General features: G+C 42.1%; 1 protein-coding gene across 1 annotated transcript in view; it reads right to left on the reverse strand.

Moving 5' to 3' along the window:
* Positions 1–1,962: 1,962 nt before the first annotated feature.
* LOC133121338 (deleted in malignant brain tumors 1 protein-like) overlaps positions 1,963–19,865 on the reverse strand; it is a 41,848-nt gene continuing 23,945 nt past the window's right edge. Inside the window, exons 4-17 of the mRNA XM_061230539.1 lie at positions 19,399–19,728; positions 16,893–17,195; positions 15,640–15,954; positions 14,379–14,708; positions 13,149–13,463; positions 11,904–12,218; positions 10,644–10,973; positions 9,399–9,728; positions 8,154–8,483; positions 6,924–7,238; positions 4,419–4,751; positions 3,195–3,503; positions 2,196–2,268; positions 1,963–2,020 (exon numbers count right to left, since the gene is read on the reverse strand). Coding sequence (XP_061086523.1) covers positions 1,963–2,020; positions 2,196–2,268; positions 3,195–3,503; positions 4,419–4,751; positions 6,924–7,238; positions 8,154–8,483; positions 9,399–9,728; positions 10,644–10,973; positions 11,904–12,218; positions 13,149–13,463; positions 14,379–14,708; positions 15,640–15,954; positions 16,893–17,195; positions 19,399–19,728 — 3,986 coding nt within the window. The remainder of the gene's footprint in view (positions 2,021–2,195; positions 2,269–3,194; positions 3,504–4,418; positions 4,752–6,923; positions 7,239–8,153; positions 8,484–9,398; positions 9,729–10,643; positions 10,974–11,903; positions 12,219–13,148; positions 13,464–14,378; positions 14,709–15,639; positions 15,955–16,892; positions 17,196–19,398; positions 19,729–19,865) is intronic.

Genomic DNA, 19,865 nt, shown 5'->3' on the forward strand with positions numbered 1-19,865 from the left:
GTCAGACATGTTGGTATAGATTACCCTAAATGTGAAGTAGTCAATGACAGGTCATTAATATGAATATTTTTTTTATTTGCTCATCAAACAGGTAAAAAGAAGGTATAAATCACTAATCCAAACTAATCTATAAGAGGCTTTTCAAGGGAATCAGCGTAGTAGGATTATAATTTTGTTATGATTTGATGGTATCACCCAGTGATGCTTGTCTTGTGATTAAACAGGGGATGTTTACTACAATCACAATAACACACGGAAGATATGTGAATGGATAGTAAATGGGAAGGAACAAACAGATCCAATTCATAGCTGGGAACTTTTGATGCTCCTGAAATGATAGAGAAAAAGCAGAAAATATTGTGAGACTTGGCTGCGCCCCTATGATTAAGTAAAGCCACTTCTACCATATATAGTTGTTCTTATTTTGGCTTACTTACTTAGTAACAAGAACCAAGAACATTTAGCACATTTTAACTACAGAACACTATTAGGAGTAAGGCAAGGAAAACACTGTAAGAACAGAACATCGCCTGGTTCTGCAAGGTCAAAATCCAGTCCACTTCTCGCTGAATACAGCCAAAATCTTTCATATTAGGCTTATCCACAGTGACAAGTGTGGATTACGTCCATTCTTCCAGTCATGGAGCTGTGCCTCCCTGTGTTACTAATACACATACGGTTCCATGGCCGCACCACATTTAATGTTACAGGGATGATTGACTACTCTGACAGGCTAATATCAGTAATAGTACACTGTAACATTGTTCTGTGCGTTGTGGGTGTGTAAGAAAGTGTCTCTACTCACCTGCGAATGCCTAGGAGTTTACTCAGCCTGCCATGTCCCCTGAAAGGTAAAACCTGATCGTTACCTGTGTGTGTGTTTCACTGTGAAAGAACCAGATATCCAAACAGGAGGCACACCCATGCTACTTTCTTTTTTCAATGGAAATCCAATCTAATCCATCCATCCATCCATCCATTATCTGAACCCGCTTATCCTGATCAGGGTCGCAGGGGGCTGGAGCCTATCCCAGCATACATTGGGCGAAAGGCAGGAATACACCCTGGACAGGTCGCCAGTCCATCGCAGGGCACACGCACCATTCACTCACACACTCATGCCTACGGGCAATTTAGACTCTCCAATCGGCCTAACCTGCATGTCTTTGGACAGTAGGAGGAAACCGGAGTACCCGGAGGAAACCCACGCAGACACGGGGAGAACATGCAAACTCCGCACAGAGAGGCCCCGGCCGACGGGGATTCGAACCCAGGACCTCCTTGCTGTGAGGCGGCAGTGCTACCCACTGCACCATCCGTGCCGCCGCCAATCTAATCCATGTTTCCAAAATAACAATTTATTTTCTATACTATAGTCAGGCATAAAAAATTACAAATCCTTACGTCAGGAAATGCAAGTTCTTTGCATGTTGGTTTTTCCTATAGCAAACCCCACTGTTTCATTGGCCCCCTTTGGACAGTATGTTAAAAACTGCATGTGAAAGGTAGTCCTCTATTGGTGCTCTGTGTAAGCTTGGCTGTAGTGTTAGGTGTGAGAAGGAGCAGCTGGCAATGTAAAGTGTGTTGGAGGGGAACCTTGCTTCACGATACTCTCTGGAATAAACTGTTGTGTTCTTTCTTATGCCGTTGTAGAATGTACATTCTGAATGGATGTGACAAAATTATATATGCAAGCCAACAATGTTAAAAATGTAGTTTTTTTTTTTTAAAACAAGAATTTCCTTTACATGAGCAAATTAATTCTATGGTACCCAATTTTTCTGAAAAAGGTATAATCAAATGCTTAAAAATGCAAAATGCAATGCTACACTGACTTAAAATGAACACTATACTTAAATTAGTTTTTTCAAATATGAACGGTTATGTTCCCTTGGTAATCTTCATAAAAATCAATTTAAGGCAATTATGAAAACATATTTGAAGATTTCCTACCTGAGCAAATCACAGCAACATCTTCATGATGACCACAGTCATGTAACCCAAACCCAGGGTGCTGGCACTGTGACAGGGAGGATTCACTTCCAGAACAGCTCACATCATCCAACCAGATGGGCCCGCTGCCCTGTCCAGAGTGGGCACTGCCTGGAGCAGCCTGAGCACTGCCACAGCCCACCTGTCTACACACCACCTCAGCATCGTTTAGGTCCCAGGAGTCATCACACACTGTTCCCCACTGGCCATCATTGTAGATCTCCACCCTGCCAGAGCACTGACCCTCTCCATTCACCAGTCTGACCTGGGCACCGGCTTCATGAAACACATGAAAACAACGTCATGAGAAACATTCACATTCTTGGGTGAATATAAGGAAGACTTTGCTAGGGGTCTTCTACATGGCACATTCATTTAAGGCATCATGCTGTGTTGCATGGATAAGCTTTAAACCCTCAGGTTGAATCTGGATTGTGACAGTGTCTACTGGCTGGTAGCTCCAAAGGGCAATAACTTTTGTTTGCAGGTTATAGGATGATTCTGTCGGTTTGGAATCCATGTTCGTTGTTATCAAGCAAACCCCACTGTTTGATTGGCCACCCTTGGACAGAATGTCAAAAACTGCAGATGAAAGGTTGTCCTCCATTGGAGCTCTGTGTCTGCTTGGCTGTAGCGTTAGGTTTGAGAAGGAGCAGCTGGCAATGTAAAGTGTGTTGGAGGGGAACCTTGGTTCACTATACTCTCTGGAATCAACATAAGCACTCTCACTTATCAACATGGCAGTGGTCGTACATTGTACAATACAAATTATGGTGTCAAAATTAGATATGCAAGCCAACATTGGTGGCAAATGTTTTTTTTTTTAAGACAAGACTTTTCTTTACATTAGCAAATTCATTTAATGGTCATGCATTTTTCTCAAGCAAGGGATTCTTTGGCAAAACTCATTGTTTTATTATATTTATTTAAGAAAAAGGGAGATGTGTAATGAAATACTTAAGAATTCAATTTGTTGTTATTGGACATGGAGAGGGTGAGATTGTATCTTATTCAAAATGGGAATAGATGCAGTTTTGTAATAAAACAAGCTGGATCTGATGGATAATGGATTTGATAGAAACGTTGTGGGCTCCTTTTCACTCAATTTTATTTAAATCTTGGGTCGACATGCACTCAGTGTCAGTCATAACAATCAATTTAAGGATATTAAGAAAACATATTTCAATATTTCCTACCTGAGCAAATCACAGCAACATCTTCATGATGACCACAGTCATGTAACCCAAACCCAGGGTGCTGGCACTGTGACAGGGAGGATTCACTTCCAGAACAGCTCACATCATCCAACCAGATGGGCCCGCTGCCCTGTCCAGAGTGGGCACTGCCTGGAGCAGCCTGAGCACTGCCACAGCCCACCTGTCTACACACCACCTCAGCATCTCTTAGGTCCCAGGAGTCATCACACACTGTTCCCCACTGGCCAGCATTGTAGATCTCCACCCTGCCAGAGCACTGACCCTCTCCATTCACCAGTCTGACCTGGGCACCGGCTCCATGAAATACAAGAAAACAATGTCATGAGAAACATTCACATTCTTGGGTGATTATGAAGAAGACTTTCTTTGGGGTCTTCTACATGGCTCATTCATTTAAGGCAGCATGTTGTGTTGCATGGATGAGCTTTAAACCCTCAGGTTGAATCTGGACTGTGACAGTGTCTACTGGCTGGTAGCTCCAAAGGGCAATACCTTTTGTCTGCATATGCTAGGTTAAAGGAGGATTCGGTCAGTTTGGAGTGCATGTTCGTTATTATCAAGCGAACCCCACGGATTGACTGACCCCCCTTGGACAGTTTGTTAAATACTGCAGATGAAAGGTCCTCCATTGGAGCTCTGTGTAAGCTTGGCTGTAGTGTTAGGTATGAGAAGGAGCAGCTGGCGATGTAAAGTGTGTTGGAGGAGAACCTTGCTTCACTATACTCTCTGGAATCAAATGAAGCGCTCTCACTTATCAATACGGCTGAGGTTGTACATTGTACATTACAAAACAGGGTTTCAAAATTATATATGAAAGCAAACACTGGCAGCAAATGTTTGAAACAAAAAACAAACAACAAAAAAATGTCCATTACTCTAGGAAATTAAGTAAATGGTTCCCCATTTTTCTGAAGCAATGGATTCTTTGGCAAAACTCCATTGTTTTATTATTTTTTCATGAAAAGGGAGATGTGTAATAAAATACTTAATAATACTTTTTTTATTGTTGTACACTGAGAGGGTGCGATTGCATCTTATTCAAAATGGGTATAGATGTAGTTTTTTAATGAAACAAGCTGGATCTGATGGCTAATGAATTAGATAGAAACCGATATAGGCTCCTTTTCACTCAATTTTATTTCAATCTTGGGTCGACATGCGCTCAGTTTCAGTCATAACAATCAATTTAAGGTAATAAGGAAAACATACAAAAATATTTCCTACCAGAGCAAACCACCGCAGCATCTTCATGATGACCACAGTTGTGAGACCCAAACCCAGAGTGCTGGCACTCTGACAGGGAGGATTCACTTCCAGAACAGCTCACATCATCCAACCAGATGAGCCCGCTGCCCTGTCCAGAGTGGGCACTGCCTGGAGCAGCCTGAGCACTGCCACAGCCCACCTGTCTACACACCACCTCAGCGTCATTTAGGTCCCAGGAGTCATCACACACTGTTCCCCACTGGCCAGCATTGTAGATCTCCACCCTGCCAGAGCACTGATCATCTCCACCTACCAGTCTGACCTGGGCACCGGCTACATGAAATACAAGAAAACAATGTCATGAGAAACATTCACATTCTTGGGTGATTATGAAGAAGACTTTCTTTGGGGTCTTCCACATGGCACATTCATTTAAGGCAGAATGTTGTGTTGCATGGATGAGCCTTAAAGCCTCAGGTTGCATCTGGACTGTGCCAGTGTCTACTGGCTCGTAGCTCCAAAGGGCAATACCTTTTGTCTGCATATGCTAGGTTAAAGGAGGATTCGGTCAGTTTGGAGTGCATGTTCGTTATTATCAAGCGAACCCCACGGATTGACTGACCCCCCTTGGACAGTTTGTTAAATACTGCAGATGAAAGGTCCTCCATTGGAGCTCTGTGTAAGCTTGGCTGTAGTGTTAGGTATGAGAAGGAGCAGCTGGCGATGTGAAGTGTGTTGGAGGAGAACCTTGCTTCACTATACTCTCTGGAATCAAATGAAGCGCTCTCACTTATCAATACGGCTGAGGTTGTACATTGTACATTACAAAACAGGGTTTCAAAATTATATATGAAAGCAAACACTGGCAGCAAATGTTTGAAACAAAAAACAAACAACAAAAAAATGTCCATTACTCTAGGAAATTAAGTAAATGGTTCCCCATTTTTCTGAAGCAATGGATTCTTTGGCAAAACTCCATTGTTTTATTATTTTTTCATGAAAAGGGAGATGTGTAATAAAATACTTAATAATACTTTTTTTATTGTTGTACACTGAGAGGGTGCGATTGCATCTTATTCAAAATGGGTATAGATGTAGTTTTTTAATGAAACAAGCTGGATCTGATGGCTAATGAATTAGATAGAAACCGATATAGGCTCCTTTTCACTCAATTTTATTTCAATCTTGGGTCGACATGCGCTCAGTTTCAGTCATAACAATCAATTTAAGGTAATAAGGAAAACATACAAAAATATTTCCTACCAGAGCAAACCACCGCAGCATCTTCATGATGACCACAGTTGTGAGACCCAAACCCAGAGTGCTGGCACTCTGACAGGGAGGATTCACTTCCAGAACAGCTCACATCATCCAACCAGATGAGCCCGCTGCCCTGTCCAGAGTGGGCACTGCCTGGAGCAGCCTGAGCACTGCCACAGCCCACCTGTCTACACACCACCTCAGCGTCATTTAGGTCCCAGGAGTCATCACACACTGTTCCCCACTGGCCAGCATTGTAGATCTCCACCCTGCCAGAGCACTGATCATCTCCACCTACCAGTCTGACCTGGGCACCGGCTACATGAAATACAAGAAAACAATGTCATGAGAAACATTCACATTCTTGGGTGATTATGAAGAAGACTTTCTTTGGGGTCTTCCACATGGCACATTCATTTAAGGCAGAATGTTGTGTTGCATGGATGAGCCTTAAAGCCTCAGGTTGCATCTGGACTGTGCCAGTGTCTACTGGCTCGTAGCTCCAAAGGGCAATACCTTTTGTCTGCATATGCTAGGTTAAAGGAGGATTCGGTCAGTTTGGAGTGCATGTTCGTTATTATCAAGCGAACCCCACGGATTGACTGACCCCCCTTGGACAGTTTGTTAAATACTGCAGATGAAAGGTCCTCCATTGGAGCTCTGTGTAAGCTTGGCTGTAGTGTTAGGTATGAGAAGGAGCAGCTGGCGATGTGAAGTGTGTTGGAGGAGAACCTTGCTTCACTATACTCTCTGGAATCAAATGAAGCGCTCTCACTTATCAATACGGCTGAGGTTGTACATTGTACATTACAAAACAGGGTTTCAAAATTATATATGAAAGCAAACACTGGCAGCAAATGTTTGAAACAAAAAACAAACAACAAAAAAATTTCCATTACTCTAGGAAATTAAGTAAATGGTTCCCCATTTTTCTGAAGCAATGGATTCTTTGGCAAAACTCCATTGTTTTATTATTTTTTCATGAAAAGGGAGATGTGTAATAAAATACTTAATAATACTTTTTTTATTGTTGTACACTGAGAGGGTGCGATTGCATCTTATTCAAAATGGGTATAGATGTAGTTTTTTAATGAAACAAGCTGGATCTGATGGCTAATGAATTAGATAGAAACCGATATAGGCTCCTTTTCACTCAATTTTATTTCAATCTTGGGTCGACATGCGCTCAGTTTCAGTCATAACAATCAATTTAAGGTAATAAGGAAAACATACAAAAATATTTCCTACCAGAGCAAACCACCGCAGCATCTTCATGATGACCACAGTTGTGAGACCCAAACCCAGAGTGCTGGCACTCTGACAGGGAGGATTCACTTCCAGAACAGCTCACATCATCCAACCAGATGAGCCCGCTGCCCTGTCCAGAGTGGGCACTGCCTGGAGCAGCCTGAGCACTGCCACAGCCCACCTGTCTACACACCACCTCAGCGTCATTTAGGTCCCAGGAGTCATCACACACTGTTCCCCACTGGCCAGCATTGTAGATCTCCACCCTGCCAGAGCACTGATCATCTCCACCTACCAGTCTGACCTGGGCACCGGCTACATGAAATACAAGAAAACAATGTCATGAGAAACATTCACATTCTTGGGTGATTATGAAGAAGACTTTCTTTGGGGTCTTCCACATGGCACATTCATTTAAGGCAGAATGTTGTGTTGCATGGATGAGCCTTAAAGCCTCAGCTTGCATCTGGACTGTGCCAGTGTCTACTGGCTGGTAGCTCCAAAGGGCAATACCTTTTGTCTGCATATGCTAGGTTAAAGGAGGATTCGGTCAGTTTGGAGTGCATGTTCGTTGTTATCAAGCGAACCCCACTGTTTGACTGACCCCCCTTGGACAGTTTGTTAAATACTGCAGATGAAAGGTCCTCCATTGGAGCTCTGTGTAAGCTTGGCTGTAGTGTTAGGTATGAGAAGGAGCAGCTGGCGATGTAAAGTGTGTTGGAGGAGAACCTTGCTTCACTATACTCTCTGGAATCAAATGAAGCGCTCTCACTTATCAATACGGCTGAGGTTGTACATTGTACATTACAAAACAGGGTTTCAAAATTATATATGAAAGCAAACACTGGCAGCAAATGTTTGAAACAAAAAACAAACAACAAAAAAATTTCCATTACTCTAGGAAATTAAGTAAATGGTTCCCCATTTTTCTGAAGCAATGGATTCTTTGGCAAAACTCCATTGTTTTATTATTTTTTCATGAAAAGGGAGATGTGTAATAAAATACTTAATAATACTTTTTTTATTGTTGTACACTGAGAGGGTGCGATTGCATCTTATTCAAAATGGGTATAGATGTAGTTTTTTAATGAAACAAGCTGGATCTGATGGCTAATGAATTAGATAGAAACCGATATAGGCTCCTTTTCACTCAATTTTATTTCAATCTTGGGTCGACATGCGCTCAGTTTCAGTCATAACAATCAATTTAAGGTAATAAGGAAAACATACAAAAATATTTCCTACCAGAGCAAACCACCGCAGCATCTTCATGATGACCACAGTTGTGAGACCCAAACCCAGAGTGCTGGCACTCTGACAGGGAGGATTCACTTCCAGAACAGCTCACATCATCCAACCAGATGAGCCCGCTGCCCTGTCCAGAGTGGGCACTGCCTAGAGCAGCCTGAGCACTGCCACAGCCCACCTGTCTACACACCACCTCAGCGTCATTTAGGTCCCAGGAGTCATCACACACTGTTCCCCACTGGCCAGCATTGTAGATCTCCACCCTGCCAGAGCACTGATCATCTCCACCTACCAGTCTGACCTGGGCACCGGCTACATGAAATACAAGAAAACAATGTCATGAGAAACATTCACATTCTTGGGTGATTATGAAGAAGACTTTCTTTGGGGTCTTCCACATGGCACATTCATTTAAGGCAGAATGTTGTGTTGCATGGATGAGCCTTAAAGCCTCAGGTTGCATCTGGACTGTGCCAGTGTCTACTGGCTCGTAGCTCCAAAGGGCAATACCTTTTGTCTGCATATGCTAGGTTAAAGGAGGATTCGGTCAGTTTGGAGTGCATGTTCGTTGTTATCAAGCGAACCCCACTGTTTGACTGACCCCCCTTGGACAGTTTGTTAAATACTGCAGATGAAAGGTCCTCCATTGGAGCTCTGTGTAAGCTTGGCTGTAGTGTTAGGTATGAGAAGGAGCAGCTGGCGATGTAAAGTGTGTTGGAGGAGAACCTTGCTTCACTATACTCTCTGGAATCAAATGAAGCGCTCTCACTTATCAATACGGCTGAGGTTGTACATTGTACATTACAAAACAGGGTTTCAAAATTATATATGAAAGCAAACACTGGCAGCAAATGTTTGAAACAAAAAACAAACAACAAAAAGATTTCCATTACTCTAGGAAATTAAGTAAATGGTTCCCCATTTTTCTGAAGCAATGGATTCTTTGGCAAAACTCCATTGTTTTATTATTTTTTCATGAAAAGGGAGATGTGTAATAAAATACTTAATAATACTTTTTTTATTGTTGTACACTGAGAGGGTGCGATTGCATCTTATTCAAAATGGGTATAGATGTAGTTTTTTAATGAAACAAGCTGGATCTGATGGCTAATGAATTAGATAGAAACCGATATAGGCTCCTTTTCACTCAATTTTATTTCAATCTTGGGTCGACATGCGCTCAGTTTCAGTCATAACAATCAATTTAAGGTAATAAGGAAAACATACAAAAATATTTCCTACCAGAGCAAACCACCGCAGCATCTTCATGATGACCACAGTTGTGAGACCCAAACCCAGAGTGCTGGCACTCTGACAGGGAGGATTCACTTCCAGAACAGCTCACATCATCCAACCAGATGAGCCCGCTGCCCTGTCCAGAGTGGGCACTGCCTGGAGCAGCCTGAGCACTGCCACAGCCCACCTGTCTACACACCACCTCAGCGTCATTTAGGTCCCAGGAGTCATCACACACTGTTCCCCACTGGCCAGCATTGTAGATCTCCACCCTGCCAGAGCACTGATCATCTCCACCTACCAGTCTGACCTGGGCACCGGCTACATGAAATACAAGAAAACAATGTCATGAGAAACATTCACATTCTTGGGTGATTATGAAGAAGACTTTCTTTGGGGTCTTCCACATGGCACATTCATTTAAGGCAGAATGTTGTGTTGCATGGATGAGCCTTAAAGCCTCAGGTTGCATCTGGACTGTGCCAGTGTCTACTGGCTCGTAGCTCCAAAGGGCAATACCTTTTGTCTGCATATGCTAGGTTAAAGGAGGATTCGGTCAGTTTGGAGTGCATGTTCGTTGTTATCAAGCGAACCCCACTGTTTGACTGACCCCCCTTGGACAGTTTGTTAAATACTGCAGATGAAAGGTCCTCCATTGGAGCTCTGTGTAAGCTTGGCTGTAGTGTTAGGTATGAGAAGGAGCAGCTGGCGATGTAAAGTGTGTTGGAGGAGAACCTTGCTTCACTATACTCTCTGGAATCAAATGAAGCGCTCTCACTTATCAATACGGCTGAGGTTGTACATTGTACATTACAAAACAGGGTTTCAAAATTATATATGAAAGCAAACACTGGCAGCAAATGTTTGAAACAAAAAACAAACAACAAAAAGATTTCCATTACTCTAGGAAATTAAGTAAATGGTTCCCCATTTTTCTGAAGCAATGGATTCTTTGGCAAAACTCCATTGTTTTATTATTTTTTCATGAAAAGGGAGATGTGTAATAAAATACTTAATAATACTTTTTTTATTGTTGTACACTGAGAGGGTGCGATTGCATCTTATTCAAAATGGGTATAGATGTAGTTTTTTAATGAAACAAGCTGGATCTGATGGCTAATGAATTAGATAGAAACCGATATAGGCTCCTTTTCACTCAATTTTATTTCAATCTTGGGTCGACATGCGCTCAGTTTCAGTCATAACAATCAATTTAAGGTAATAAGGAAAACATACAAAAATATTTCCTACCAGAGCAAACCACCGCAGCATCTTCATGATGACCACAGTTGTGAGACCCAAACCCAGAGTGCTGGCACTCTGACAGGGAGGATTCACTTCCAGAACAGCTCACATCATCCAACCAGATGGTCCCGCTGCCCTGTCCAGAGTGGGCACTGCCTGGAGCAGCCTGAGCACTGCCACAGCCCACCTGTCTACACACCACCTCAGCGTCATTTAGGTCCCAGGAGTCATCACACACTGTTCCCCACTGGCCAGCATTGTAGATCTCCACCCTGCCAGAGCACTGATCATCTCCACCTACCAGTCTGACCTGGGCACCGGCTACATGAAATACAAGAAAACAATGTCATGAGAAACATTCACATTCTTGGGTGATTATGAAGAAGACTTTCTTTGGGGTCTTCCACATGGCACATTCATTTAAGGCAGAATGTTGTGTTGCATGGATGAGCCTTAAAGCCTCAGGTTGCATCTGGACTGTGCCAGTGTCTACTGGCTCGTAGCTCCAAAGGGCAATACCTTTTGTCTGCATATGCTAGGTTAAAGGAGGATTCGGTCAGTTTGGAGTGCATGTTCGTTGTTATCAAGCGAACCCCACTGTTTGACTGACCCCCCTTGGACAGTTTGTTAAATACTGCAGATGAAAGGTCCTCCATTGGAGCTCTGTGTAAGCTTGGCTGTAGTGTTAGGTATGAGAAGGAGCAGCTGGCGATGTAAAGTGTGTTGGAGGAGAACCTTGCTTCACTATACTCTCTGGAATCAAATGAAGCGCTCTCACTTATCAATACGGCTGAGGTTGTACATTGTACATTACAAAACAGGGTTTCAAAATTATATATGAAAGCAAACACTGGCAGCAAATGTTTGAAACAAAAAACAAACAACAAAAAGATTTCCATTACTCTAGGAAATTAAGTAAATGGTTCCCCATTTTTCTGAAGCAATGGATTCTTTGGCAAAACTCCATTGTTTTATTATTTTTTCATGAAAAGGGAGATGTGTAATAAAATACTTAATAATACTTTTTTTATTGTTGTACACTGAGAGGGTGCGATTGCATCTTATTCAAAATGGGTATAGATGTAGTTTTTTAATGAAACAAGCTGGATCTGATGGCTAATGAATTAGATAGAAACCGATATAGGCTCCTTTTCACTCAATTTTATTTCAATCTTGGGTCGACATGCGCTCAGTTTCAGTCATAACAATCAATTTAAGGTAATAAGGAAAACATACAAAAATATTTCCTACCAGAGCAAACCACCGCAGCATCTTCATGATGACCACAGTTGTGAGACCCAAACCCAGAGTGCTGGCACTCTGACAGGGAGGATTCACTTCCAGAACAGCTCACATCATCCAACCAGATGGTCCCGCTGCCCTGTCCAGAGTGGGCACTGCCTGGAGCAGCCTGAGCACTGCCACAGCCCACCTGTCTACACACCACCTCAGCGTCGTTTAGGTCCCAGGAGTCATCACACACTGTTCCCCACTGGCCAGCATTGTAGATCTCCACCCTGCCAGAGCACTGATCGTCTCCACCTACCAGTCTGACCTGGGCACCGGCTCCATGAAATACAAGAAAACAATGTCATGAGAAACATTCACATTCTTGGGTGATTATGAAGAAGACTTTCTTTGGGGTCTTCTACATGGCACATTCATTTAACGCAGAATGTTGTGTTGCATGGATGAGCCTTAAAGCCTCAGGTTGCATCTGGACTGTGCCAGTGTCTACTGGCTCGTAGCTCCAAAGGGCAATACCTTTTGTCTGCATATGCTAGGTTAAAGGAGGATTCGGTCAGTTTGGAGTGCATGTTCGTTGTTATCAAGCGAACCCCACTGTTTGACTGACCCCCCTTGGACAGTTTGTTAAATACTGCAGATGAAAGGTCCTCCATTGAAGCTCTGTGTAAGCTTGGCTGTAGTGTTAGGTATGAGAAGGAGCAGCTGGCGATGTAAAGTGTGTTGGAGGAGAACCTTGCTTCACTATACTCTCTGGAATCAAATGAAGCGCTCTCACTTATCAATACGGCTGAGGTTGTACATTGTACATTACAAAACAGGGTTTCAAAATTATATATGAAAGCAAACACTGGCAGCAAATGTTTGAAACAAAAAACAAACAACAAAAAGATTTCCATTACTCTAGGAAATTAAGTAAATGGTTCCCCATTTTTCTGAAGCAATGGATTCTTTGGCAAAACTCCATTGTTTTATTATTTTTTCATGAAAAGGGAGATGTGTAATAAAATGCTTAATAATACTTTTTTTATTGTTGTACACTGAGAGGGTGCGATTGCATCTTATTCAAAATGGGTATAGATGTAGTTTTTTAATGAAACAAGCTGGATCTGATGGCTAATGAATTAGATAGAAACCGATATAGGCTCCTTTTCACTCAATTTTATTTCAATCTTGGGTCGACATGCGCTCAGTTTCAATCATAACAATCAATTTAAGGTAATAAGGAAAACATACAAAAATATTTCCTACCAGAGCAAACCACCGCAGCATCTTCATGATGACCACAGTTGTGAGACCCAAACCCAGAGTGCTGGCACTCTGACAGGGAGGATTCACTTCCAGAACAGCTCACATCATCCAACCAGATGAGCCCGCTGCCCTGTCCAGAGTGGGCACTGCCTGGAGCAGCCTGAGCACTGCCACATCCCACCTGTCTACACACCACCTCAGCGTCGTTTAGGTCCCAGGAGTCATCACACACTGTTCCCCACTGGCCATCATTGTAGATCTCCACCCTGCCAGAGCACTGATCGTCTCCACCTACCAGTCTGACCTGGGCACCGGCTCCATGAAATACAAGAAAACAATGTCATGAGAAACATTCACATTCTTGGGTGATTATGAAGAAGACTTTCTTTGGGGTCTTCCACATGGCACATTCATTTAAGGCAGAATGTTGTGTTGCATGGATGAGCCTTAAAGCCTCAGGTTGCATCTGGACTGTGCCAGTGTCTACTGGCTCGTAGCTCCAAAGGGCAATACCTTTTGTCTGCATATGCTAGGTTAAAGGAGGATTCGGTCAGTTTGGAGTGCATGTTCGTTGTTATCAAGCGAACCCCACTGTTTGACTGACCCCCCTTGGACAGTTTGTTAAATACTGCAGATGAAAGGTCCTCCATTGGAGCTCTGTGTAAGCTTGGCTGTAGTGTTAGGTATGAGAAGGAGCAGCTGGCGATGTAAAGTGTGTTGGAGGAGAACCTTGCTTCACTATACTCTCTGGAATCAAATGAAGCGCTCTCACTTATCAATACGGCTGAGGTTGTACATTGTACATTACAAAACAGGGTTTCAAAATTATATATGAAAGCAAACACTGGCAGCAAATGTTTGAAACAAAAAACAAACAACAAAAAAATTTCCATTACCCTAGGAAATTAAGTAAATGGTTCCCCATTTTTCTGAAGCAATGGATTCTTTGGCAAAACTCCATTGTTTTATTATTTTTTCATGAAAAGGGAGATGTGTAATAAAATACTTAATAATACTTTTTTTATTGTTGTACACTGAGAGGGTGCGATTGCATCTTATTCAAAATGGGTATAGATGTAGTTTTTTAATGAAACAAGCTGGATCTGATGGCTAATGAATTAGATAGAAACCGATATAGGCTCCTTTTCACTCAATTTTATTTCAATCTTGGGTCGACATGCGCTCAGTTTCAGTCATAACAATCAATTTAAGGTAATAAGGAAAACATACAAAAATATTTCCTACCAGAGCAAACCACCGCAGCATCTTCATGATGACCACAGTTGTGAGACCCAAACCCAGAGTGCTGGCACTCTGACAGGGAGGATTCACTTCCAGAACAGCTCACATCATCCAACCAGATGGTCCCGCTGCCCTGTCCAGAGTGGGCACTGCCTGGAGCAGCCTGAGCACTGCCACAGCCCACCTGTCTACACACCACCTCAGCGTCGTTTAGGTCCCAGGAGTCATCACACACTGTTCCCCACTGGCCAGCATTGTAGATCTCCACCCTGCCAGAGCACTGATCATCTCCACCTACCAGTCTGACCTGGGCACCGGCTCCATGAAATACAAGAAAACAATGTCATGAGAAACATTCACATTCTTGGGTGATTATGAAGAAGACTTTCTTTGGGGTCTTCTACATGGCACATTCATTTAAGGCAGAATGTTGTTTTGCATGGATGAGCCTTAAAGCCTCAGGTTGCATCTGGACTGTGCCAGTGTCTACTGGCTCGTAGCTCCAAAGGGCAATACCTTTTGTCTGCATATGCTAGGTTATAGGAGGATTCGGTCAGTTTGGAGTGCATGTTCGTTGTTATCAAGCGAACCCCACTGTTTGACTGACCCCCCTTGGACAGTTTGTTAAATACTGCAGATGAAAGGTCCTCCATTGGAGCTCTGTGTAAGCTTGGCTGTAGTGTTAGGTATGAGAAGGAGCAGCTGGCGATGTAAAGTGTGTTGGAGGAGAACCTTGCTTCACTATACTCTCTGGAATCAAATGAAGCGCTCTCACTTATCAATACGGCTGAGGTTGTACATTGTACATTACAAAACAGGGTTTCAAAATTATATATGAAAGCAAACACTGGCAGCAAATGTTTGAAACAAAAAACAAACAACAAAAAAATTTCCATTACTCTAGGAAATTAAGTAAATGGTTCCCCATTTTTCTGAAGCAATGGATTCTTTGGCAAAACTCCCATTGTTTTATTATTTTTTAATGAAAAGGGAGATGTGTAATAAAATGCTTAATAATACTTTTTTTATTGTTGTACACTGAGAGGGTGCGATTGCATCTTATTCAAAATGGGTATAGACGTAGTTTTTTAATGAAACAAGCTGGACCTGATGGCTAATGAATTAGATAGAAACAGTTATAGGCTCCTTTTCACTCAATTTTATTTAAATATTTGATAGACATGTATTAGGTGTCAGTCATAACAATCAATTTAAGGTAATAAGGAAAACATACAAAAATATTTCCTACCAGAGCAAACCACAGCAGCATCTTCTGGGTGAGTACAGTCATGTGACCCAAACCCAGAGTGTCTACACTCTGACAGGGAGGATTCATTTCCAGAACACCTCACATCATCCAACCAGATGGGCCCGCTGCCCTGTCCAGAGTGGGCACTGCCTGGAGCAGCCTGAGCACTGCCACAGCCCACCTGTCTACACACCACCTCAGCATCGTTTAGGTCCCAGGAGTCATCACACACTGTTCCCCACTGGCCATCATTGTAGATCTCTACTCTGCCAGAGCACTGATCATCTCCACCTACCAGTCTGACCTGGGCACCGGCTACATGAAAAACATGAAAACAACGTCATGAGAAACATTCACATTCTTAGGTGATTATGAAGAAGAGTTTCCTTGGGGTCTTCTACATGGCGCATTCATTTAAGGCAGCATTTTGTGTTGCATGGATGAGCCTTAAAGCCTCAGTTTGCATCTGGACCATGCCAGTGTCTACTGGCTCGTAGCTCCAAAGGGCAATACCTTTTGTCTGCATATGCTAGGTTAAAGGAGGATTTGGTCAGTTTGGAGTGCATGTTCGTTGTTATCAAGCGAACCCCACTGTTTAATTGACCCCCCTTGGACAGTATGTTAAATACTGCAGATGAAAGGTTGTCCTCCATTGAAGCTCTGTGTAAGCTTGGCTGTAGTGTTCGGAATGAGAAGGAGCAGCTGGCGATGTAAAGTGTTGTTGGAGGGGAACCTTGCTTCACTATACTCTCTGGAATCAAATGAAGGGCTCTCACTTATCAACACGGCTGAGGTCCTACATTGTACATTACAAAACAGGGTTTCAAAATTATATATGAAAGCAAACACTGGCAGCAAATATTTGAAACCAAAAAAAAACAACAAAAAAAAATTTCCGTTACTTCCGCAAATTAATTAAATGGTTCCCAATTTTTCTGAATTAAGGGATTCGTTGGCAAACCTCCATTATTTTATTATTTTTTCATGAAAAGGGAGATGAGTAATAAAATACTTAATAATAAAACATTTTTATTGTTGTACACTGAGAGGGTGCGATTGCATCTTATACAAAATGGGTATAGAAGTAGTTTCTTAATGAAACAAGCTGGATCTGATGACTAATGAATTAGATAAAAACAGTCATAAGCTCCTTTTCACTCAATTTTATTTCAATCTTGGGTCGACATGCGCTCAGTTTCAGTCATAACAATCAATTTAAGGTAATAAGGAAAACATACAAAAATATTTCCTACCAGTGCAAACCACAGCCGCATCTTCATGATGACCACAGTTGTGAGACCCAAACCCAGAGTGCTGGCACTCTGACAGGGAGGATTCACTTCCAGAACAGCTCACATCATCCAACCAGATGAGCCCGCTGCCCTGTCCAGAGTGGGCACTGCCTGGAGCAGCCTGAGCACTGCCACATCCCACCTGTCTACACACCACCTCAGCATCGTTTAGGTCCCAGGAGTCATCACACACTGTTCCCCACTGGCCAGCATTGTAGATCTCCACTCTGCCAGAGCACAAATCATTTCCACCCACCAGTCTGACTGGGGCACTGGGAAATGGGGGATTGTCTATATGAAACACATAACAAAAACTTTCATGAAAAGATTCACATTCTTGGATGATAATAAAGAAGACTTTCCTTGGGATCTTGTACACGACACATTCATTTAAGGCAACATGTTGTGTTGCATGGATAAACCTCACAGCCTCAGATTGAATCAGGACCGTGCCCGTGCCACCATAGGGCAATAACTGCTGATTGTATCGGCCAGCTTATGAGAGGATTCAGTCAGTTAGGGGACTGTATTCGTCCCTCTCTAGTGACCGACAGTGATTGATTGGGTGCTCATGGATTGTATATCAAAGTCACATATGAAAGATCTTCAACCGATGGCTGAGAGCTTGGCTGTACAGTACAGTGTGAAAAGGAGAAGCTGGTGAAACCACATTATTTTGATTTTGTACCTTCGCTTGTCTGTCTTCTTAGTTATAGAATTTTTGATAATTCTTCTGATCATGCTGCATGTATCTGCCTGTCTTGATTCCGACAATTGCCTGTCCTTGGTTTACGTTTTGGATCAGCCCCTTGTTTATTAAAAACCTGCAATTTTTCACGTTTTCCCTGAGTCTGCGTTTGGTTCTCTCTGCCTGATTCCTCACAGAATTTATTTGAATTGCACCATATTTGTTTCTGTCAAACTAACAACAAATGAAGAATATTCAAACAAGAAGTGTTTGATACTAACTCGAAAATATAAACTAATGATAACAAGACCAATCAACAAACAAAATAACCCCTGATCGTTTCCTCAGCTACTGTGGTAAGCAAAACATTATGTCAAAGTGAAGTTGAACTTTCTACCTTTTGGATATAAAATGTCATTACTTTGCAACTTCATCCTATTAGACATTTGTGTGAAATGATGTCATAATTAGCATATGAACTCTTGAGTTATGGCCAGAAACATATTTTTTGAGGTCACAGCAACCTTGACCTTTGACCAGCAAATTCAAATCAGTTCATACTTGAGTCCAAGTGGATATTTGTGCCAAATCTGAAGAAATTTCCTTTAGGTGTTCCTGAGGTATCACATTCATATGAATGACAGGAAGTCAAAGGGACCTTGACCTTTGACTACCTAAATCTTGCCTGTTCATCCATAAGTCCAAGTGGATGTTTCTGGCTAATTTCAAGAAAATCCCTCAAGGCGTTCCTGATTTATCACATTCATAAGAATGACGTGAGGTCACAGTGACCTTGACATTTGACGACCAAAATCCAATCACTTCATCCCTGAGTCTGATTGGACGTTTCTGCCAAATTTGAAGAAATTTGCCTTGGGCCTTCCTGAGATATCACAGGAATGGGCTGGATAGACAGAAGGACAGACGGACAACCCAAAACCAAAATGCCTTCGGCCGTGCCTTCATAAAAAGTCATGAAAAATGTATATAAATTTGGAGATATGATAAAATGGTTAAATATTTTATTTGTAATCATCTTGCGCATAGAGGATGAGATCAAGCTTTATTTAACGCCCATATAATGTTAAGATTTCATGACCGGTTTTATGTTCACAGTCAAATTGAGCCCAACAGTTGAAATAAACACAAAAATATTGTAATAGAAACAGTTTGAGACATAGTGTGCCACCTTCTTATTTTCTCCCAAATTATAAGCCTTCTATCCATAGATATGAAAAATCAATGGGAAACATCTCATTTTAGAGCCTAAGGAACAGTAAGTGAAAGTTTGGCACCTGTACGGGAAAGTGCCACCAGAATAATTCACTAAGAAATCTGAGAAAAAAATGTAAATCATCGTATTTTGTTTTTACATTTTCAACAGTTACAGAGGGTCAAAATAACACCGCAGAAAAGATTTGTATGCCAAGTTAGTACAGGACTTTGCATAGCATTATGTTTATTGCATGTTTACCACTTAATCCCACCAAATTAGAAAATGTAAAACATCATACAGTATCAATAAGAAAAAGTGTTAACTGTTTTTTAAGTGATGTTAAACATTGAATGGGGTAAAATTGGCCCCAAACATAATATGAAGGTTAAAAGCGATAAAGATTTTGATGGATCTGGTGATATTTAAATCTTGGATTGACAGGCACCCTGTATTGTTACATTGAATCATTATGCACAGGTAATGCTTGGAATTCTTTTTACAGATAAGAGTATAAATATCTTAACAATTGAAGGCAGTTATGAAAACATCAGAGATTTTCCTACCTGAGCAAACCACAGCAGCATCTTCTGGGTGAGTACAGTCATGTGACCCAAACCCAGAGTGTCTACACTCTGACAGGGAGGATTCGTTTCCAGAACACCTCACATCATCCAACCAGATGGGCCCGCTGCCCTGTCCAGAGTGGGCACTGCCTGGAGCAGCCTGAGCACTGCCACAGCCCACCTGTCTACACACCACCTCAGCATCGTTTAGGTCCCAGGAGTCATCACACACTGTTCCCCACTGGCCAGCATTGTAGATCTCCACTCTGCCAGAGCACAAATCATTTCCACCCACCAGTCTGACTGGGGCACTGGGAAATGGGGGATTGTCTATATGAAACACATAACAAAAACTTTCATGAAAAGATTCACATTCTTGGATGATAATAAAGAAGACTTTCCTTGGGATCTTCTACACGACACATTCATTTAAGGCAGCATGTTGTGTTGCATGGATAAACCTCACA

This window comes from Conger conger, chromosome 2, assembly GCF_963514075.1.
Source record: "Conger conger chromosome 2, fConCon1.1, whole genome shotgun sequence".
NCBI lineage: Eukaryota > Metazoa > Chordata > Actinopteri > Anguilliformes > Congridae > Conger > Conger conger.